The sequence below is a fragment of the Lepidochelys olivacea genome, assembly GCF_965140295.1.
Source record: "Lepidochelys olivacea isolate rLepOli2 genome assembly, chromosome: 27".
NCBI lineage: Eukaryota > Metazoa > Chordata > Testudines > Cheloniidae > Lepidochelys > Lepidochelys olivacea.
In genome coordinates, this window is record NC_140437.1 from 13,095,590 (window position 1) to 13,115,640 (window position 20,051).

At 47.7% G+C, this 20,051-nt stretch overlaps 1 protein-coding gene across 1 annotated transcript in view; it reads right to left on the reverse strand.

The window, feature by feature from the left end:
* The window catches only part of IGF2BP1 (insulin like growth factor 2 mRNA binding protein 1), a 65,837-nt gene that overhangs the window by 15,235 nt on the left and 30,551 nt on the right, over nt 1-20,051 (reverse strand). Inside the window, exons 3-10 of the mRNA XM_084615933.1 lie at nt 9,773-9,821; nt 8,522-8,573; nt 6,594-6,657; nt 4,346-4,627; nt 3,230-3,364; nt 2,763-2,885; nt 1,492-1,627; nt 386-508 (exon numbers count right to left, since the gene is read on the reverse strand). Of these exons, the coding sequence (XP_084472059.1) occupies nt 386-508; nt 1,492-1,627; nt 2,763-2,885; nt 3,230-3,364; nt 4,346-4,627; nt 6,594-6,657; nt 8,522-8,573; nt 9,773-9,821 (964 nt within the window). The remainder of the gene's footprint in view (nt 1-385; nt 509-1,491; nt 1,628-2,762; nt 2,886-3,229; nt 3,365-4,345; nt 4,628-6,593; nt 6,658-8,521; nt 8,574-9,772; nt 9,822-20,051) is intronic.

Genomic DNA, 20,051 nt, shown 5'->3' on the forward strand with positions numbered 1-20,051 from the left:
CCAACTGGAGCCACTTGCCGTGTTACAAGGAAAGCACAGAGGCCAAACATACCAGTTTCGTCCTTTTTCGAAGGAGATCTCCAGACCGGGCACCCGAGCTACAAGGGAGTCCATGCCTGCTACAGCATGCCCAAGAGCCATGAGACTGGAGTTCAACCCATGTCTCAGATAGGAGCACTCCAAATTCTGGGCATGTAAAACCAGGCAACCCAAGCCCATCTCTGTGTAGAATAAAACCAGGCCGGGATCACAGACACAGGGCTTCGGGAATCATCATCTGAGCAGCAAGCCAGAGCACGTCCAGTCCCGTTCCCCCCTTCCCCGCCCAGGAGCCGCTCTCCCTAAACAAGCGGGATTGATTCAAGCAACCATGGCATCCGCCTACCATGAAGGAGTTATATGGAGCTGCCCCGGAGATGCTGCTTGGAGGAGGTGGCACTGCATTGGAAGAAGCCGGGAAGAGTCCGACAGCAGCCAGGTTAAGGCCGGGGATCAGATGAGACTGTAGCTGAGAGAAGGAGAGACAGGGATAAGACGGGGAGGGAAACACAGGCACGTTGTTATTGGGGTCACAGCAGCAACTACGGTGGCCTCCAACTGAGATCAGAGCCCCATCAGGCTAGACGCTGTCTGTGTTACTCTGCGCCCCTGGGGAGGGGGTGTCATGGGCCAGAGATGTCACGGGCATCAGGGACTGAACCCGGGAACTCTGGAGAACTAAATGGTCATCAACCCCCAAAGAGCAGGAACAGATGATAACACAGCTGGGTGACTCACTATAGCAGGGGTAGCCAGACTCTTTTATAGATAAAGTGCAGCTCTCGGAGCCCCCCCACCCCCGACCCCCTCATTCTCTATCTACTAGACTGGGGGGGTGGGGGAGGGTCGCTCGGGGGTTCTGCCCCGCAGCAGGGTGATGGGGCTAGAGGCTACTGCCAGAGACAACTGGTGCCTGCTGAGAGTTGGGGGGGGGCCCAGGGGGAGGGGGGACAACAATTTAAACAGCTTGAGCAACAGCCCCCTCCCTGCAGCTCCCAGCTGTTTAGCCATGCAGGGAGGGCGCCCGGCTGCACCATGTGACTGAGTGGAGCCAGCAAACCCTGGAAAAAATCTGGGTAGGGGGCACATGACCCCCCGAGCCCATGTAGGCGTGCCCCGTGCAGCTGAAGCTCCAAGCCCTGCGGGTGCACCCTGGCTCTCCAATTGTTGTGTGCGGCTTGGGCGGTCGGTACGTTTGGCCGCCCCGCTCTATAGGGACGGTCCAGCAGTGGAACAAGCTGCCAGGGGCGGCTGGGAGACCGTCCGCCGTCCTGGGAGACCCCCACTGGCAGAGACGGTGGTGACATGCCAGGCTCACCCATGCGGGCACTGCTCGGTGCACACACCTGGTTTTCTCCCCAGTGGCAGGCTGCTCCTCGGCTCCACGGCCAGGGGAGAGAGACACCAAGCCTTGGTGTCCCAAGGCGGGAAGGGGCCCTCTTTGACACTCACGCTCATGGCAGCCACGTCATTCTCGTAAGCTTCCCTCACTTTCTTCATGATCTCCTGCTCGGCTTTGCAGCAGTTCTCGATGGAGCCCTTCACGGTGATCGTCCTTTCAGGGTTGTAGAGAGTCAGATCCTGCAAACTGGAAGCGGGGGGGGAGCCATCAGAGAGAGAGAGGGTGCCGCCGGCAACCCCGATTCGCTGCTGCCACGGCACGGCAATACCTGTGCGGCCCTGCGCAGACCTGATGCAACAGCCAGGACTTCACGACTCACCTTATGAAGCAGCCGCCATCCGGGATTGACCCGGGGCCTCCAAAGCTAAGAGCGGGAGCGGCTACGGCTTGAGCTTAAGAGCCACAGCTGCCCAGATGAGGCTGCCACAGACTCGCATCCTCTGCGGATCGGTACCGAGGGTGATGCGCGACACACTCGCGCCCCAGTGGGCTACAGTTGCATGTGCAGAGAAATGAACCCTTTGGGACTCAGATCTTCAAGAGAAGTTAAGGGGGGCCTGAATCAAACAGGTGTCCCAATCGATGAGAGCTGTGTAACAGCGTGTGCTCCCCCACTCCTGTTCCCCCCCCCCAAAAACGATGCTCCCGTGGGCAGGTATTGCCATGCCGTTGTTTATAGCGCTCACCCCACTTCCCATATGAAGGCAACAACTCTAGTGACAGGGTCATTCAGCTTCACGACCTCCTTCTCCCCAAAGAGGGGAGAGATCTCTCCAACCGGACACTGCCCTTACTCTGGTACTGCTAGCCCCCCCAGTTCCTTCTTGGTTTCCTCTTCCAGTAGACCTCCCCCTGCCAGGCCAGATCTACACTTAAAAGTTAGATCGACCCAGCTACATCGCCCAGGGGTGTGAAAAATCCACCCCCCTGAGCAACACAGTGAAGCTGACCTAACCCCTGGCATAGGCAGTACTAGGTTGCCGGAAGAATTCATCCATCGACTGAGCCACCGCCTCCTGGGGACAGGATTCGCTACAGCAACGGGACGCTGCAGAAAGAGTCTAGACACAGCCGCAGTGAATGGGGTAATTAGCTCTCCTCAGCCCAGGCTGATCTGGTAATTAGCCCCTCCTTTCCTCAATCAGGCCATCTCCGAGGGAAACTAACTGGAGTTCCAGGGACCAGAGTCCTGGATCAGCTGTTGGTTCTCAGCAGTCTGTCACAGTTGGGTGACAAACTCTCTTTGGCTCCTTTAACCCACCCCCCAGCCTAAAAGCTCTGCTCGGGAACGTTTCTGGGAGGAGGAGAGAGAGAGACTTACGACGAGATGGTGATTTTCGTCTCCGTGTCCTGTTCCACCTTCTTCAGGTTCCGCCCCTCTTTGCCGATCAGCCGCCCCACAAAGTTATTATGGGCCAGGATCTTTAAGGGAACCTCGTCAGCTCTTGAGAAAGAGGAAAAGGAATGAAACCCGCCCCGAACGGCAGAGGTGGGGAGTGGGTGGGGCCAAGTGGGGACTTGCTAGGCCCATGGGGTAAGATCCTTTAGGAAGCAGTTGGGTATGTTCGAGCAGCCCATTGGCTGCATTGCCAGCACAGAATCAGGGACTCACAATCAGGCCCCATGTTTCCAAGGTCCAGAACGGACCTCACGTGTTGGGGAGAGTCAAGACCTCCCATTTGGTCTCCCGTCGGGGCTAGTTTTCTAACGTATGGAAACCGACATCTAAAGTGTGGGAGGTATCCGGCTGGGAACTGCCTTTCCCAGCGAGGAAGCTGAAAGCCTTACGTCTTGGTGTCTTTTGCCTCCTTCTGCATAATCTCCAAGATCATCTTGCAGGCCGCCGAGCAGCCCTCGGGGGTGGAATGGATGCTGATGGCTTTCTCCGCTGCTCCCGCGTTCTCCTTCCTGTGCACGTCGATTCTGCATAGGCACAAAACACACAATAGTGAAACACACACACACACGGGGCATCCTGCTCTGTGACCTTCAAATGGCTTGAATCCCTGTTTGCGAGCGAGGCTCATCTTTCTCCAATCTGAGCCCTCTCTTGAGGGAGGCCCAGAACTGGGTCAAGAACAGAATGGTGCTGGGTTCGCTCAATAACAGGCTAACCTGGAGCAAGTGCTTGGGGCAATACGGATCAGAATCTAGACTTCGAATTCTTAGACTCCAAGGCTGTCTTGGAGAAAGGCATAATGGAAACCAAGGGCTGGAAGTTAAAGCCAGGCAAATTCAACTTAGATATAAGGCACCGATTTTTAACGAGTGAGGGTGGAACAAACCACCAAGGGAAGAGGTAAATTCTCCATCTCTTGATGTCTTCAGATCAAGTCTGGAGGCCTTTATGGAAGACGTGCTTTAGTCAAACCCGCTCAGTGCAGGAGTAACTTGGTGAAATTCTCTAGCGCGTGCTAGACAGGAGATCTGACTCGACGATCTAACGATCCCTTCTGGCTTTAAAAATCTATGGTTCTGAATGGGAGACCCAGGCTGTTTCAGAACACTGCAGGGGCAGGGTGGGACCCCAGTTACAACCAGATGTCCTAGGAGAGGGGAAAGAAATGGGAAGGTTCAAGCCAGCACAGCCCACATCTGTAGGTGGGTGGCGGGAGGGGAGGGGGGGAGAAGAGGGAGGAGAAGAGCTGTTTGGTCTCTGTCTCCATTTGCTAAGGGATGGATGAGACAGATGCAGCCTGAGTGGGGATAATGGAGGATTGGAGGCTCCGGGATAATTCTTACAACTTAATAATACCAGTTCTTCTCCCCCCATGAAAAATCCAACCCCCGGCCAGTGCTCTGAACTCCTCCCCCACGACAGCATGCAAAGCAGCCCTTTCAGACTAGGGGCAGGAGACGGATGGACAGGGAAGCAGGCAGGCGGGAGGAGAAGGCAGGACTCACTTGGACTGCGTCTGCTTGGTGATGTTGCGGATGGTGGCCCCCTCCTTGCCGATGATGGCCCCCACGTACTGCGTGGGCACCAGGAGTCGGAGTGGGATGTCCACCGGCTGCTGCTTTACGGGCGCTCCTGCAGCGACGGGCGAGCCCTGCCTGGGGGCCCCCCGCGTGCCAAAGCCACCCCGCCGCCCGTTCTCTGGCCCCTGCGTGGACTGTTCGTCGGGGATGTAGGAGACTTTCAGTGCATGGTTTTCCAGCTGGTGCCCATTCAGTTTCATGATCGCTCTGGTGCACAGAGAGAGAGTGAGAATATCCCAGGTTATGTCTCTTCACTGGCTCTCCTGGCCATTCATTCCCTGCTGCATCAGGTGTGATGTTCAGAGATCACTCAGTGCTTGGAAAAGCGCCGCTTTATTCCAGCGTCCGGTTCCAACGGTCTGGGCATAACAATACGACCTTCATAGCCCCCTGCCCAGACTCTGTCTGGGAAAGTTCAGCCCTTAAAGGCACAGACCCCAACACCACGGAAGGCACCAGAACTCACCGCAGTCAGGCTTTGTAAGTGGATGTGTGTGTGTGTGTGGGGGGTCCTTTAAATTGATCATTCTGGCTTGAGGACTACATCAATCCAAATTATGGAATGAAAACACAAAAAGGGGCCAGATTCATTCCTGGTATAACCCCCCACCCCCCAAAGCTGCCCCAAGGATGAATTCTGGCCTACTTTTTAATCGATTTTTCTCTCTTTTTTTTTTTTAAAAGCTGGCTGCAGGTTTGCAAGGCTACCAATAGATGGCACTACCAGCATAAGCAAGAACTGTCCATGCTACAACTCCGTCTATCGAGCTCTCACTCAAACATCGGAACATGTGGAAGTGTCTCGCTCTACCCAGTTAATTTGAACCCCGGTTTATCCAAAAAGTCTTTGCTACTCCAACCCCCGTGAAACGTAGGATGACCGGACTTCCTGATATTATCGGGACCGTCCCGATATTAGGGGCTTTGTCTTATATAGGCAACTATGCACCCCCCGCAAACCCCCCAAAAAGTGTCCCAATTTTTCACACTCACTATCTGCTCACCCTAGTGAAACGTCCCCTATAAATGGCGCTGTACCAGATGTGTATGGTTCCTTATACATGTTCAATGCCGTACAGCGGGAGATTTACTGAGCTCAGACTGTTTGGATTCTCAAAAAGGAGATAAGGAAGTGACCCGATTACAGCCTATAAGGACCATTGTGGGGGGAAAATATCAGATACTAAAGTGGGGAGAACGGCGTAACAAGAACTAGCATCTGGAAGTTAAAGCCAGGCAAATTCAACTTAGAAATAACGCACAAATTTTGAAAAGGGAGGGAGAGATTAACCAATGGAACAAACTATCTAGGGAAGAGGTCGATTCTCCATCTTTTGATGTCTTCAGATCACGACTGGATGCATTTATGGAAGATGACCTTTAGCCAGACACAAGTTAGTAGGCTTTACCGTAGGGGTAACCGGATGACATGCTATGCCCTGTGTTATATAGGAGGTCTGACTGGCTGATCTAAAGATCCCTTCTGGACTATAAATCTATGAAATCCTCCTGTTTCAACTCAAAACTTAAAATGGTCTGAATCAATTGCTCTCTTTTAGGGCTTTCGACAGAACACATCTTTGTGGTACCGTCGCAAAAGGGAAATTTAATCTGTGCAGCTGCAAGATCCCAATTCACATCACATCAACAAGCCATTTAGAATCGGAATCATCCTTGTGCAAAATGATCAAGTCGCGTTTGGCTGTCATTTCATCAGGGGCAATTTAAAACTCATTCATACCATAGATTTTTCTCTCAGAGGCGCTAACTCTCACAATCGTTGGCACATTTGTAAAGCCCCAGCTCCTGGAGTCCTGTGATTAGGTAAGGAATCTCAGCTTTCTTTCAAATAAGTATGTTTTCAGCCATTGTGATAGCACAGAAAAACTTGAAAACCTAACCTGAGTGCCCCTAAAGGCTCAGAAACCAGAAGGTAAAGAAAAAGAACCCCAAATGTTTTAAAAAGGGTCATGATATTTAATCCAAACTCATGATTTTGGGTGGGGAGAGGGACGGACACTTGATTTTTGAATGCTTGGGGTTGGCCATGCCATTTTCTATAAAATCCTGGTGGGGCCGGGACAGAAAAGGCTTTCTGTTTGGACAAAAGCAACTCCCTTCTTCGTTACCCTGAAAAGAGCACGGGGCATAGGGGCAGATTAATTTCACTTACTGTCTGGTCTGCTCCCGGTTTGAGTAGGTGACATTGACGACGGCCGTCTCGCTGTCTGTGTTCACTTCGATCAAAACACACATGAATTAGTGGGAGTGGTGCAGAAGGGCTGGTTGGTTTCAGCCATCGGTTCGAGGGCTGCTTTTTAAATAAAAGGACTTACATTTTAAAATTAAGAACCCCCCCAGATCCTTTCTCCAGTAGCTTTCAGGGCCCGACTGACAGCCCTGAAGTCCTCTAGCCCCAGACACGGTAGAGCGTAAGCAGCAAGTATAACTCGCATTAAAACAAGCGAGGGTATTTGTTTCCTTCTCATAGTTACACCATGTAAATAAGTAAGTCTGTTTGGCCCTGATCGTCACCTAAGTCCCATTGACTTCAATGCCTAAATATCTGGGAGGATCTGGGCCACACTGCCAACGAGCTAAGGCATTGGATTGCTCCGTTCAAGCAGTCTTGGGTTGAATCCCTGACCCACCATCGAGGGCTTATCATACAAACTTCCTAATAGGGATTTGAACCCCCATGGACTGCTGTCGCTCGGGACAAGCTGGCCCAGGTGGGGGAGGATGGGAAAGAGGGGAGCGTAACCCACATTATCCAGCAATATACCAAGGCAGGGGTGGCCAGCCTGTGGCTCGGGACCACATGCGGCTCTTCAGATGTTAACATGCGGCTCATCGTACAGGCACCGATTCCGGGGCTGGAGCGACAGGCACCAACCTTCCAATGTGCCCCGAGGGGGTGCTCACTGCTCAACCCCTGGCTCTGCCACAGGCCCTGCCCCCACTCCACCCCTTCCGGCCCCCTCCCCTGAGCCTGCTATGCCCTCGCTCCACCCCGCCCCCCAGAGCCTCATGCATGCCACGAAACAGCTGATCGGGAGGTGCGCGAGGAGAGGGGGAGGCACTGATTGGCGGGGCTGCTAGTGGGTGGGAGGCGCTGGGATGGGAGCGGTGCGGGAGCTGATGTGGGGCTGCTGACGTGTTACTGTGGCTCTTTGACAATGTACTTTGGTAAATTCTGGCTCCTTCTCAGGCTGGCCACCCCTGTACCAAGTCATAAAGCTAGAGGAGAGATCGGCGTCTGTGGACCATTTAATCCTTGACACCTCTGCTGGAATGGCCCCTAAAACTTGTTCTTTGCTCATGCATCCTACACCCCGGGGACCTGGCCACTGGGAATAGAGATGCCCAACCCAACCCGTTTCATAAAGGACATGGAAGAGTCATCATTACTCCAAGGAGTTTTAGTCACTACCAGATTTGAACCAGAAGGGAAAGGCTCCCTTCTAACCCAAACCATTCCCCCACCACCACCATGTCCTGTTACAGGTTGAGGATTTGCCAGGAACATGACAAGATTCAGAAAGCGCCTTGGCGTGTATATGAGTAACAAGAATAACCACAGTTATAACAAACATCCTGGAGGGAATATTAAACTTCCTGCTTTAGGTCTACAGGCAGAGACCGAATACAGGGGGGCAGATTATCCCACTTCTGCCTACTGTGGGCTCTTACCTCTTCTTCTGACGCATCTGGCGCTGGCCACTTTCAGACAAGATACCAGACTAGATGGACCTTGGTTCTGATCCAGTCTGGCAAGTCCAGACTTTGGATCAGCCCCAGAAATCTTTCCTGGTGCACCATCATAGGGAAAGTGAATGGGCGTTACACAGGAGTACAGAGGAGACAGTGACAACCCACTGGTCAGACGCACAGAGTTAAATTTGGCCCAGGTCAGAGGGCGAACACAAGGCCTATGGACATGTGACCCTCTGCACAGGGTTGAATTTCACCCTCTGTGAAATGACTGAGCAAAGAAGCCTTTATGTCCCAAAAGCTTTTAAACCGAATTCTACTCACTCCAAAACCAGTTAGTGTCTAACTTTAAAAATAATCTAACCGAACCCCCACACACTTACTTACCTTGTTCACAATTTTCTACAGTACCATACTGAGCTAGCAAACCATCCAAAACCTAGAAAAGGAAGGGGAAACTACATTACATGGGGTGCATCTGACCAGACCTGGAAGATAAAACAAATCTGCAATCCAACCCTGTTTCCAGTGATCAGACAGCCTAGCTTTGGCAATTCTAGAACACGTGTGGAGAAGGCACTGGACTGGGAGTCAGAAGACTTGGATTCTATTCCTTACTCAACCCCTGGCTTGCTGCGTGACCCTGGACAAGTCATTTCCCCTCTCTGTTTGTCAGTTTCCCCCCCCCCAACCCTGAGTTTGTCTAGATGGCAAGCAAGGACTGTTTGTACAGCCCCTAGCACAATGGTAGCCCAACCTAAGTTAGGGCTTCTTGGTGCTAGGTAAGACAAAGAAGGGGTGGGTGGGCGTCCGTTCGTTCATCCAGCTTATAGTATGAAAGCCACCATTTCCAAACATGGCCAGTGATTTTGGGTACCTCCATTTCTTGCTGCCCAATTTGAGACACTTTAAAGGGGCCAGATTTTCAGAGGGCGCTTTTCAGCACTTTCTGAAAACCAGGCCCCTTTAAGGCATGTCAAGCTGGGCACCAAAATAATCACCTGTGGCTCTCGAAGCCCCATGGCTCAGGTCTAGAAGGGATGAGTCCACCACAGGGTTTAAAAACCAAGGAACTCAATTTGGAACTGCACCCTGACACCTGAGTCATGCTATGGTGAAGCTTCTCATAAGCATCAAAAGCAGCCAACACTTTGATCAGGAGAAACAGAACTTGGGGAGGTCACAAAGATGGAAGATGCAGCCATCAAGGTGATGTCTTTCGGAGATTTTTGTACCTTGAGTTAATTCGTTGCCAACTGAAGGAGTGTAATACATTTAAAAAGGTTTGTGTGGCTACTCCCCAAGTTTGTCTCAGGGTACAAATGTTTGTTCGTCACCTGAGAAATCAGACTAACTTCCAGCCAATGAATGAGAGGTACAAAAGGCTAGTGAAGACAAGATCAATAGAAACCTGTGCGAATACAAAATTTATATCCACATCCGATCAGCAAACACGGTCCGCAGATATCCACAGATTTTCAGGGCTCTAGATACAAAATCTGGATCCGCATCCATCCATGATCCGCAGACATAAAGCTGATATCTGCAGATCTGCAGGGCTCTAAAGATCAAGTGTCGGTATTTAAAAGGTTTGTATGTCATAAGTCAGGACTGTGGCTGCTCAGTTGTTTCACTTACCTCCCATCGTAACTGGGGTGGGATATTTCTTATCTGAATTTTGCGGCTTCTAAAATAAAAAGAAAATCAATGTCAAGCCCAGGTTTTTGCCTGAAATGAGGCCCTTTGCATTTCAAAGTATTTCACTTCGGCACACTGAGTAATGCTAACACTTATGTTTGCCCCAAAGCACTTTATGAGCAACAGTTAATCAAGCCCCACATTATCTTTGGCAAGGTAGACAAGTATCATTTGGTGCCATTTTGCAGACAGAGAACTGAGGGACAGAGAGGTGAAAGTCACTCATGCAGACCAGGTCTACACTGGAAACGTTTGCCAGTACAGCAGTGTTGGTGAGGGGTATGATTTCTTTATGACATTTCTGTACCAGAAAAAGCTTCAGGGTAGAGTCAGTTATGCTGACACAGAAGTGCTTTTGCCATTATGGATTCATAGATTTTAAGGCCAGAAGGGACCACTCTGGTCATCTGTTCTGACCTCCTGCATAACACAAGCCAGGGGTCTTTCCCTGAATTAATTCCTGCTTTAACTAGAGCAGATCTTTTTGGAAAATGGACGGTCTTGATTTAAAAACTTCTAATGAAGGAGAATCCACCACAACCCTTGGTTAACTGTTCCAGTGGTTAATTACCCTCACTGCTAGAAACTTCTCTTATTCCTGGTCTAAATTTGTCTAGTTTCAATTTCCAGCCATTGGATCTTGCTAGACCTTTGTCTGCTAGATTGAAGAGCCCTCTATTATCAAATTTCTGTTCCTCATAGAGGTACTTACAGACTGCGATCAAATCACCCCTTAACCTTTTCTTTGATAAGACGAACAGATTGAGCTTCTTTAATCTCTCAAAATAAGGCATGTTTTCCAGTCCTTTGATCATTCTCGTGGCTCTTCTCTGAACCCTCTCCAATTTACCAACACTCTTCTTCAGCTGTGAATACCAGAACTGAACACAGTATTCTAGCAGCCGTCATACCAGTGCCAAATACAGAGGTAATATAACCTCTTTACTCCTGCTGGATCTTCCCGTTCATACATCCAAAGATTGCATTCCCCTATTCAGCCACTCTGTTGCACTGGGAGCTCATGTTCAGCAGATTATCCACCAGGACCCCCATGTCTTTTGCAGAGTTGCTGCTTCCAGGATAGCATCTTCCCGCTCCTGTAAGCATGGCCTGGATTCTTTGTTCCTAGACACGTGACTTTTCTTTTGACCTTTTTGAAATGCATATTTTTTTGCTTGCACCCAGTTTACCAAGCAATCCAGATTGCTATTTCAGTGTCCTGTCTCTTATTATTTACCACTCTCCCAATCTTTGTGTCATCCGCAAACTTCATCACTAAATGATTTTCTGTTATTAAATATTAAATAGCGTAGGGCCAAGAACTGATCCCTTCAGGACCCCACTAGAAACACAACCACTCGATGACGATTCCCCATTTACAATTAAATTTTGAGACCTATCAGAGAGTTTTTAATCCATTTCATGTGCATCATGTTAATTTTGTACAATTCTGGTTTTTTAATCAAAATGACATGCAGTACCATGTGAAATGCCTGACTGAAGTTTATTACATTAACAATTACTTTATCAACCAAACTTGTAATCTTATCAAAAAGATATTATGTGGGTTTGACTAGATCTATTTTCCATAAACCCATGTGGACTGGCACTAATTTACATTACTCTCCTTTAATTCTTTATTAATTAACTCCAATATCAGCTATTTCATTATTTTGCCTAGAATCACTGTCAGGCAGAGAGGGCTAAAATTATCTGGATCATCCCTTTACCGTTTTTAACCAGTGGCAAAACATTAGCTTTCTGCCAGTCCTCCAGAACTTCCCTGGGGTTCTAAGACTTATTGAAAATCAGCAAATGGTCCAGAAAGCTCCTCAGCCAGCTCTTTTAAAGCACTTTAAATCAAGTGATCCGAACCGGCAGATTTAAAAATGTCTAACTTTAGCAACTGCTGTTTAGCAACCTCTGGAGCTATTGTTGGAAAGTATTTCATCATCATTTAATATGAGTACATCATCTGGCTTTTTCCACAAAGACAGAACAGAAATATTTATTGAACGCTTCTGCCTTTTCTGACTGTTCACACTGAAATATTGGATTTCTGTTAAACACTTTTTTTTTTTAATATGATCCAAGGTACAATTAGTGGAAAAATGATCCATCAATATACATTTTATAGAAAATCTTGCAGGAAATGAAGGACAGGCCCAAAACTAAACCTACTGCTTCAAATACCTCAAAGCCTGCGTTGTTTGGAATCTAGACCTAGGTTCCCAATACTCTGGCTGGAACCCATCTCTACAGAAAACTAAAATTTCATCCACCTAAGGCTGATCCCAAGAGCAAAACTGAACTGTAAGTAAGTGAAGTGGAATCTCTGGAGGTCATACAAGACTGAGGGGAATCTCTACACAGGGGTCGGAGGGAGGGACTATAAAACATGCTCTAATTTTAATGGTTTAGAAGAGAAAAGTTTTCTTTTTTATTTAAATTACACGTTCAAGTTGATAACAGGCCACTTCTCCAGTCACATCTTGGCTCCTCCTAACCTCGAGTTCCCAAAATAGAAAAGAATCTTTTTTATTTCAAAGCCAAATTTACCTCACTGACTCCCACTCCGACCTGTTCACAGCAGCTGCCACAAACAGCTGAGATGAGCGCAGCACCGAGGGGCTCAATGGGCTTCCCGGCGTTCGCTTCAGAAGGGAGCAGAGTGCTGGGGACACCGGTACTGCAGTGAAACGCGTAGGCATAGCTCCTCTGAAAACTACTGTTGCGTAGATTTCAGAGTAACAGCCGTGTTAGTCTGTATTCGCAAAAAGAAAAGGAGTACTTGTGGCACCTTAGAGACTAACCAATTTATTTGAGCATGAGCTCCTCTTGTTTTTTCCTACCCCCCCCCCCCAGATGTTCTGGTTTAACTTGGATTTAAACTTGGAGAGTGGTCAGTTTGGATGAGCTATTACCAGCAGGAGAGTGAGTTTGTGTGTGTATGGAGGTGGGGGGGATGTGAGAAAACCTGGATTTGTGCTGGAAATGGCCCACCTTAATTATGCACATTGTAGGGAGAATGGTCACTTTGGATGAGCTATTACCAGCAGGATAGTGAGTTTGTGTGTGTGGTTTTTGGGAGGGGGGTGAGAGAACCTGGATTTGTGTAGGAAATGGCCCAACTTTATTATCATGCACATTGTGTAAAGAGTTGTCACTTTGGATGGGCTATCACCAGCAGGAGAGTGAATTTGTGTGGGGGGGTGGAGGGTGAGAAAACCTGGATTTGTGCTGGAAATGGCCCACCTGATGATCACTTTAGATAAGCTATTACCAGCTGGACAGTGGTGTGGGAGGAGGTATTTTTTCATATTCTCTGTGTATATATAAAGTCTGCTGCAGTTTCCATGGCATGCATCCGATGAAGTGAGCTGTAGCTCACGAAAGCTCATGCTCAAATAAATTGGTTAGTCTCTAAGGTGCCACAAGTCCTCCTTTTCTTGTTGCGTAGATTGTTACCCAATGTCAAACGCTCAGGAACGGGGTTTTTTTCCCCCCCATGGTTAGATTTAATCCTTTTAAATCACCTCCTACCATCGGAAGGTGGCTCGCAATGGACCAAATCCTGCGTGACGTGACGCAGGCTGAAGGGAGGTGAAGGGATACAGTTGTCCCATGCTCAGTGAGTGGTCTGAACTCCAGCACACAGGTCCAATTTGGGAGTCCATCCGCATTCAGCAGAGACCTTAACGCTCATGCTCAAATTCAGGCTTCAATGGGATGGTCCAGCAAGAGGAAGGATGGTTCATTGGTTATGGCGCTAGCCGACGACTTGGTTCAAGCCCCTGCTGTGCCACAGGCTTCCTTTATGACCTTGGGCAAGTCACTTGTCTAGATGGACAGTTCATGCTCGGCAAGCTGGGGTATTAATCTATGCCAAGCAGCGTGCCATGCACTCTGTCCGGGACCCTGCTGCCATGCTCTAAAAGCTTCCTACTGTGCTTTGATCTACTGCCGTTTGAAAGGGACGTAGGTCAAAGCACGCCAGGGAACCTCTAGCAAGCGGCGGCAGGGTCCACACAAGCAGCTAGTGAGCAGCAGGCTAATGCGCGGTCGGTTTTCAACCCCAGCCTTACGGTTCTCTGTGCCTCTATTCCCCAGCTGTGAAATGGTGGTAATAGCACTTCTCTCTCTCTCACCGGGGCGGGGCGTTCTGAGAACAAAAGCTTGTGAGGTGCTTTGACAGCACAGGATGGGGGCCATATCAGTCTGTCACATCTGTAAGCGCCACGTTTCCACTGATGTCAGTGGCCTTTGATCAGGTCCCAGGTGCTTTGCTGAATAGCATGTAGCTAAATGCAGTGCTGAATGCCTTAGGCAGGACGCACGCCAGGAGTAGTTAAGGATGCATTTAGCTTTTTGATTTTATTTTCTTTCGATGTCGAACAATAAAAAGCTGCCATGTGTACCGGCCCTGGGGGCCTGGCCATTGATTTGAAATTACCCAACCAAATAAGAGTCAAAATGCTCCCAGAGACCAAATATTAGGTTTGCCCACGCAAATGTGCTGAAAGCCTGATATAGGTTATGTTCATATATCCAGGGAATAGAAACCCTACTGTGTGACTTGCAATCGTAACTGTATCTATCGAAGTATTCACCAGGGTGTTTGAGAGCTCTTCAACCAACAGAGCTCAGAGAGCATGAGAAAGTAAAGGGAATTGGTTATATCTGTTTGGCTCATTCTGAATTATTAATAAATTCCAAAAAACTTGCTGGAGAGTTTTGCAGACCATCCCCCAAATCAGGATAAATAAAAACCGCGTGGGCTTCATTTTTTAATCTGAATTTTTCATTAATCATAGAATATCAGGGTTGGAAGGGACCCCAGAAGGTCATCTAGTCCAACCCCCTGCTCAAAGCAGGACCAATTCCCAGTTAAATCATCCCAGCCAGGGCTTTGTCAAGCCTGACCTTAAAAACCTCTAAGGAAGGAGATTCTACCACCTCCCTAGGTAACGCATTCCAGTGTTTCACCACCCTCTTAGTGAAAAAGTTTTTCCTAATATCCAATCTAAACCTCCCCCACTGCAACTTGAGACCATTACTCCTCGTTCTGTCATCTGCTACCATTGAGAACAGTCTAGAGCCATCCTCTTTGGAACCCCCTTTCAGGTAGCTGAAAGCAGCTATCAAATCCCCCCTCATTCTTCTCTTCTGCAGGCTAAACAATCCCAGCTCCCTCAGCCTCTCCTCATAACTCATGTGTTCCAGTCCCCTAATCATTTTTGTTGCCCTTCACTGGACTCTCTCCAATTTATCCACATTCTTCTTGAAGTGTGGGGCCCAAAACTGGACACAGTACTCCAGATGAGGCCTCACCAATGTCGAATAGAGGGGAACAATCACGTCCCTTGATCTGCTCGCTATGCCCCTACTTATACATCCCAAAATGCCATTGGCCTTCTTGGCAACAAGGGCACACTGCTGACTCATATCCAGCTTCTTGTCCACTGTCACCCCTAGGTCCTTTTCCGCAGAACTGCTGCCTAGCCATTCGGTCCCTAGTCTGTAGCTGTGCATTGGGTTCTTCCGTCCCAAGTGCAGGACACTACACTTATCCTTATTGAACCTCATCAGATTTCTTTTGGCCCAATCCTCCAATTTGTCTAGGTCCCTCTGTATCCTATCCCTGCCCTCCAGCGTATCTACCACTCCTCCCAGTTTAGTATCCTCCGCAAATTTGCTGAGAGTGCAATCCACACCATCCTCCAGATCATTTATGAAGATATTGAACAAAACCGGCCCCAGGACCGACCCCTGGGGCACTCCACTTGACACCGGCTGCCAACTAGACATGGAGCCATTGATCACTACCAGTTGAGCCCGACAATCTAGCCAACTTTCTACCCACCTTATAGTGCATTCATCCAGCCCATACTTCTTTAACTTGCTGACAAGAATACTGTGGGAGACCGTGTCAAAAGCTTTGCTAAAGTCAAGAAACAATACATCCACTGCTTTCCCTTCATCCACAGAACCAGTAATCTCATCATAGAAGGCGATTAGATTAGTCAGGCATGACCTTCCCTTGGTGAATCCATGCTGACTGTTCCTGGTCTCTTTCCTCTCATGTAAGTGCTTCAGGATTGATTCTTTGAGGACCTGCTCCATGATTTTTCCGGGGACTGAGGTGAGGCTGACTGGCCTGTAGTTCCCAGGATCCTCCTTCTTCCCTTTTTTAAAGATTGGCACTACATTAGCCTTTTTCCAGTCATCCGGGACTCCCCCCGTTTGCCACGAGTTTTCAAAGATAATGGCCAATGGCTCTGCAATCACAGCCACCAATTCCTTTAGCACTCTCGGATGCAACTCGTCCGGCCAAGTGCATAGACTTGTGCACGTCCAGCTTTTCTAAATAGTCCCTAACCACCTCTTTCTCCACAGAGGGCTGGCCATCTATTCCCCATGTTGTAATGCCCAGGGCAGCAGTCTGGGAGCTGACCTTGTTAGTGAAGACAGAGGCAAAAAAAGCATTGAGTACATTAGCTTTTTCCACATCCTCTGTCACTAGGTTGCCTCCCTCATTCATTAAGGGGCCCACAGGTTCCTTGGCTTTCTTCTTGTTGCCAACATACCTGAAGAAACCCTTCTTGTTACTCTTGACATCTCTCGCTAGCTGCAGCTCCAAGTGTGATTTGGCCCTCCTGATTTCATTCCTACATGCCCGAGCAATATTTTTATACTCTTCCCTGGTCATATGTCCAACCTTCCACTTCTTGTAAGCTTCTTTTTTATGTTTAAGATTTTTATGTTTCACCGTTAAGCCAAGCTGGTCGCCTGCCATATTTACTATTCTTTCGACACATCGGGACGGTTTGTCCCTGTAACCTCAACAGGGATTCCTTGAAATACTGCCAGCTCTCCTGGACTCCTTTCCCCTTCATGTTAGTCCCCCAGGGGATCCTACCCATCCGTTCCCTGAGGGAGTCGAAGTCTGCTTTTCTGAAGTCCAGGGTCCGTATCCTGCTGCTTACCTTTCTTCCCTGTGTCAGGATCCTGAACTCAACCAACTCATGGTCACTGCGTCCCAGATTCCCATCCACTTTTGCTTCCCCCACTAATTCTTCCCGGTTTGTGAGCAGCAGGTCAAGAAAAGCTCCCCCCCAGTTGGCTCCTCTAGCACTTGCACCAGGAAATTGTCCCCTACGCTTTCCAAAAACTTCCTGGATTGTCTATGCACCGCTGTATTGCTCTCCCAGCAGATATCAGGAAAATTAAAGTCACCCATGAGAACCTTCATTTTGGTTTCTTCAACTTCTCCAACTCAATGACTAGTTCATTCAAAGTTGAGAAATTGATTGGAAGCTGAAAAAGCAGGAAAACTTGTTTTTCTTTTTCAATCTATGAATAAAAATGAGGTTCAAGAGGATGAGATCTACTAATTCTAAAATCCTGAAGGACGGGATGACCAGAACAATCAGTTCAATTCACTAAATACAGATCCTCTTTGTTTCCTATAGCAATTAGTTTTAAATACAAATCAGGTTTTGACAAACATATTCTGATGTATCCAGCACATTAAAGGTAATTATTTAACTAACAAAAACTATTTTAAAATGCTGTTATATATTTTTAATTCAATTCCAATTTCCATCCAATTCAGCTTGACACAATTCATGAAGGAAAAAATGAATCATCTAGTAAAGAAATGTAATATTCACCCTTTTTCTAACATAAAATTCTTAAAAATTAAGAACATACGTATGTGAAGCTATATAATTGCTTAAATAAATGTGTATATATTTTGTGCATCCTCCTAGCTAGCAAAAAGTAGTACAATATTTAGTGCAAAGGCAATGTTTAGTTGCAAATCAACATGTTTTTAATAGATATCAACCAATGAGAATCAGCCTTTCTTTAGGAAAATAGCTAAAAAGTACAAATGCCAAACAAGATTAAAATTGGATATTTAAATCAAGGTTTCCTGCTTGCCAATTTCAATCACTTTTGATTTAAATCAATCCACCCTGCCCCAAAAGGAAGGCAAAATGGAGAGCCATCAAATTATTTCACTATGAGTTGTTTGTTCTGCTCAAATAGTAACATACAGAACCACCACTCCAATAAGCTCTATGCTTGGGTGAGTTTTATACCATGCCCAAAAGGTCAAATACTCAGACCCAACTCGGCACGATTTTGAAAGCTCAGAATTCTCCAAGACTAAGAAACCCCTAACTCTTGGCATCCAAATGTTCAGATATAGGAAACCGTTAGCTTGCACATCACTGCTAATCAACTGTCTTGGCAGTATAAGGAGAGAGGATTGATTTCCCAGGTAGCTGATCCCCTACATGACTCAAGCGCTCAAGAGCAACCAGTCCACTTACTGAATTGCATCCAGCAATGACCTGGAAAGTAGTGCCATCCTGGGACCATTTTACACCACTGCGTCAGCCAGCCAGAAAGTCGGCCAGCGTGTTCTAAGACACCGCAGCTTCACTGAACCTCCCCCCACGCTGGCCCACGTTCCACACCACTAGACAAATATCCACTGGCCGCCCGGGCACAGAATTTGTACAGATCTGTCTTATCATAGACAATGGCGTGTTCTGCATTCAGGAAACCTGCAGCAGTGTAACAAGAGATCCACCTTATGAACCTGGGGGCCCTACCCTGCTTTTATGCAGCACCGTTCACCAGGGCACAGCAGCTGCATTAGATAGCTACGGCACTTCTATTGCTGTAGTATCTGAGCACCTCACAATCTTTAATGTAGTTAGCCTCACAACGCACTCCTGTGAGGCAAGGCAGTGCTATTATCCCATTTATGAGGGGACATTAAGGCACAGAACGATTAAGCAATTTGCCCCAGGTCTCACAGGAAGTAGACAACCAAGGAGGGAATTGAACCCAGGTCTCCCAAATCACAAGCTAGCAGCCTAACCACTGGACCACCCATCTTCTGTTTAGAAGTCTGTTATTGTAGACAGGGCCTACACAAAAACTAAGGGTTTGATTCACCTAGCTGCAAGTGACGACACAAAGTGCGTGGAGATGGAGAATCAGGACCCTAACAACTATAGAACAATGGGTAACCCCACTGAAGCCAAACCCGGGGGAGGGGGTATTGAGAAGCAATTGCTAGGGCGGTTCTGCCTCCAACTTCCCTTGCTTTTGCATCTCAGACGTCTTACTTTACTAGCAAAGAGTTGGCATATAAATTAGATTTATTTTAAGGCATTCCTGTATCAGCCCATAGCTGAAGGTCATCAGCAGGGATAAAGCCTTGAACTATCAGCTCAGACAAATGGGCCTCTACCTCATGATTCCGGGTGAGTTAATTTAGTTAAGCTAGTAGCAGTAGTAGGCTATTATCCTCTATTGACACAACACACTTAGCTGGCATATTACATGGATAAATATCTACTTTCTTTATTACACACAGAACTGGGTTAAATAGTGCAAAAAATGTCCACTACAATTCCTTCACAATTTTAACTGCATTTGCTTCAACAACGTTCCTCTCCCTTTTGCCTTTGCTTTTCATGATCATTCAGAATTTTCAGTCCCACATGATTCATGGGAACCAGTTTGCAATGAGCCGTGCTTGTGTGTTCATTCAATCAGGGAGCAGAACCAATGCCACATGACTCCTCTGACCCACTGCAGCTGATCAAGACAGCTCAAAGAGAGACTGTTAAATAGGCTCAGATCTGTTCACACTTGCCCCAGAATTACAGAGTCACAAAATTGTCAAAGAAGAAGAATCAAGAAGATGAGATTACACAACCAGAAAGAGGGGATGCTTATTATTAGTCATTATTGATTGTTTGCTCTAATTACATGCTAAATCAGTAAATTAATAAACATTCAGAACGGGGTTTAGTTAAGTTCTAAGTGAGAAGAAGAAATGTTCCTAAATAAAAAGAGGCCAAAAGCACTTTACCCATACAAGGCTACCACCATGTTCTGCTACAACAGTTTGCATTGATGACCTCTTTCACACAGCAAGCCTTTGAATGCAACCACCACCGCCCGTAAATGAAAAACACTTTTTTATATTGAACACTGTTATAAATGCTGGAGGTGATGCAGGGCTTGGGGGTGGAGGCTGACAGCTCATGACCCCCCCACGTAATCACCTCACGACCCCCTGAGGGGTCACGATCCCCAGTTGTAGAACCCCGGTGCGGCAACATCACAAATCTTTTGTAGGTTTCACCATGAACAAAGGATGAAATCCTGGCTCCATCAAAGTCAATGGCAA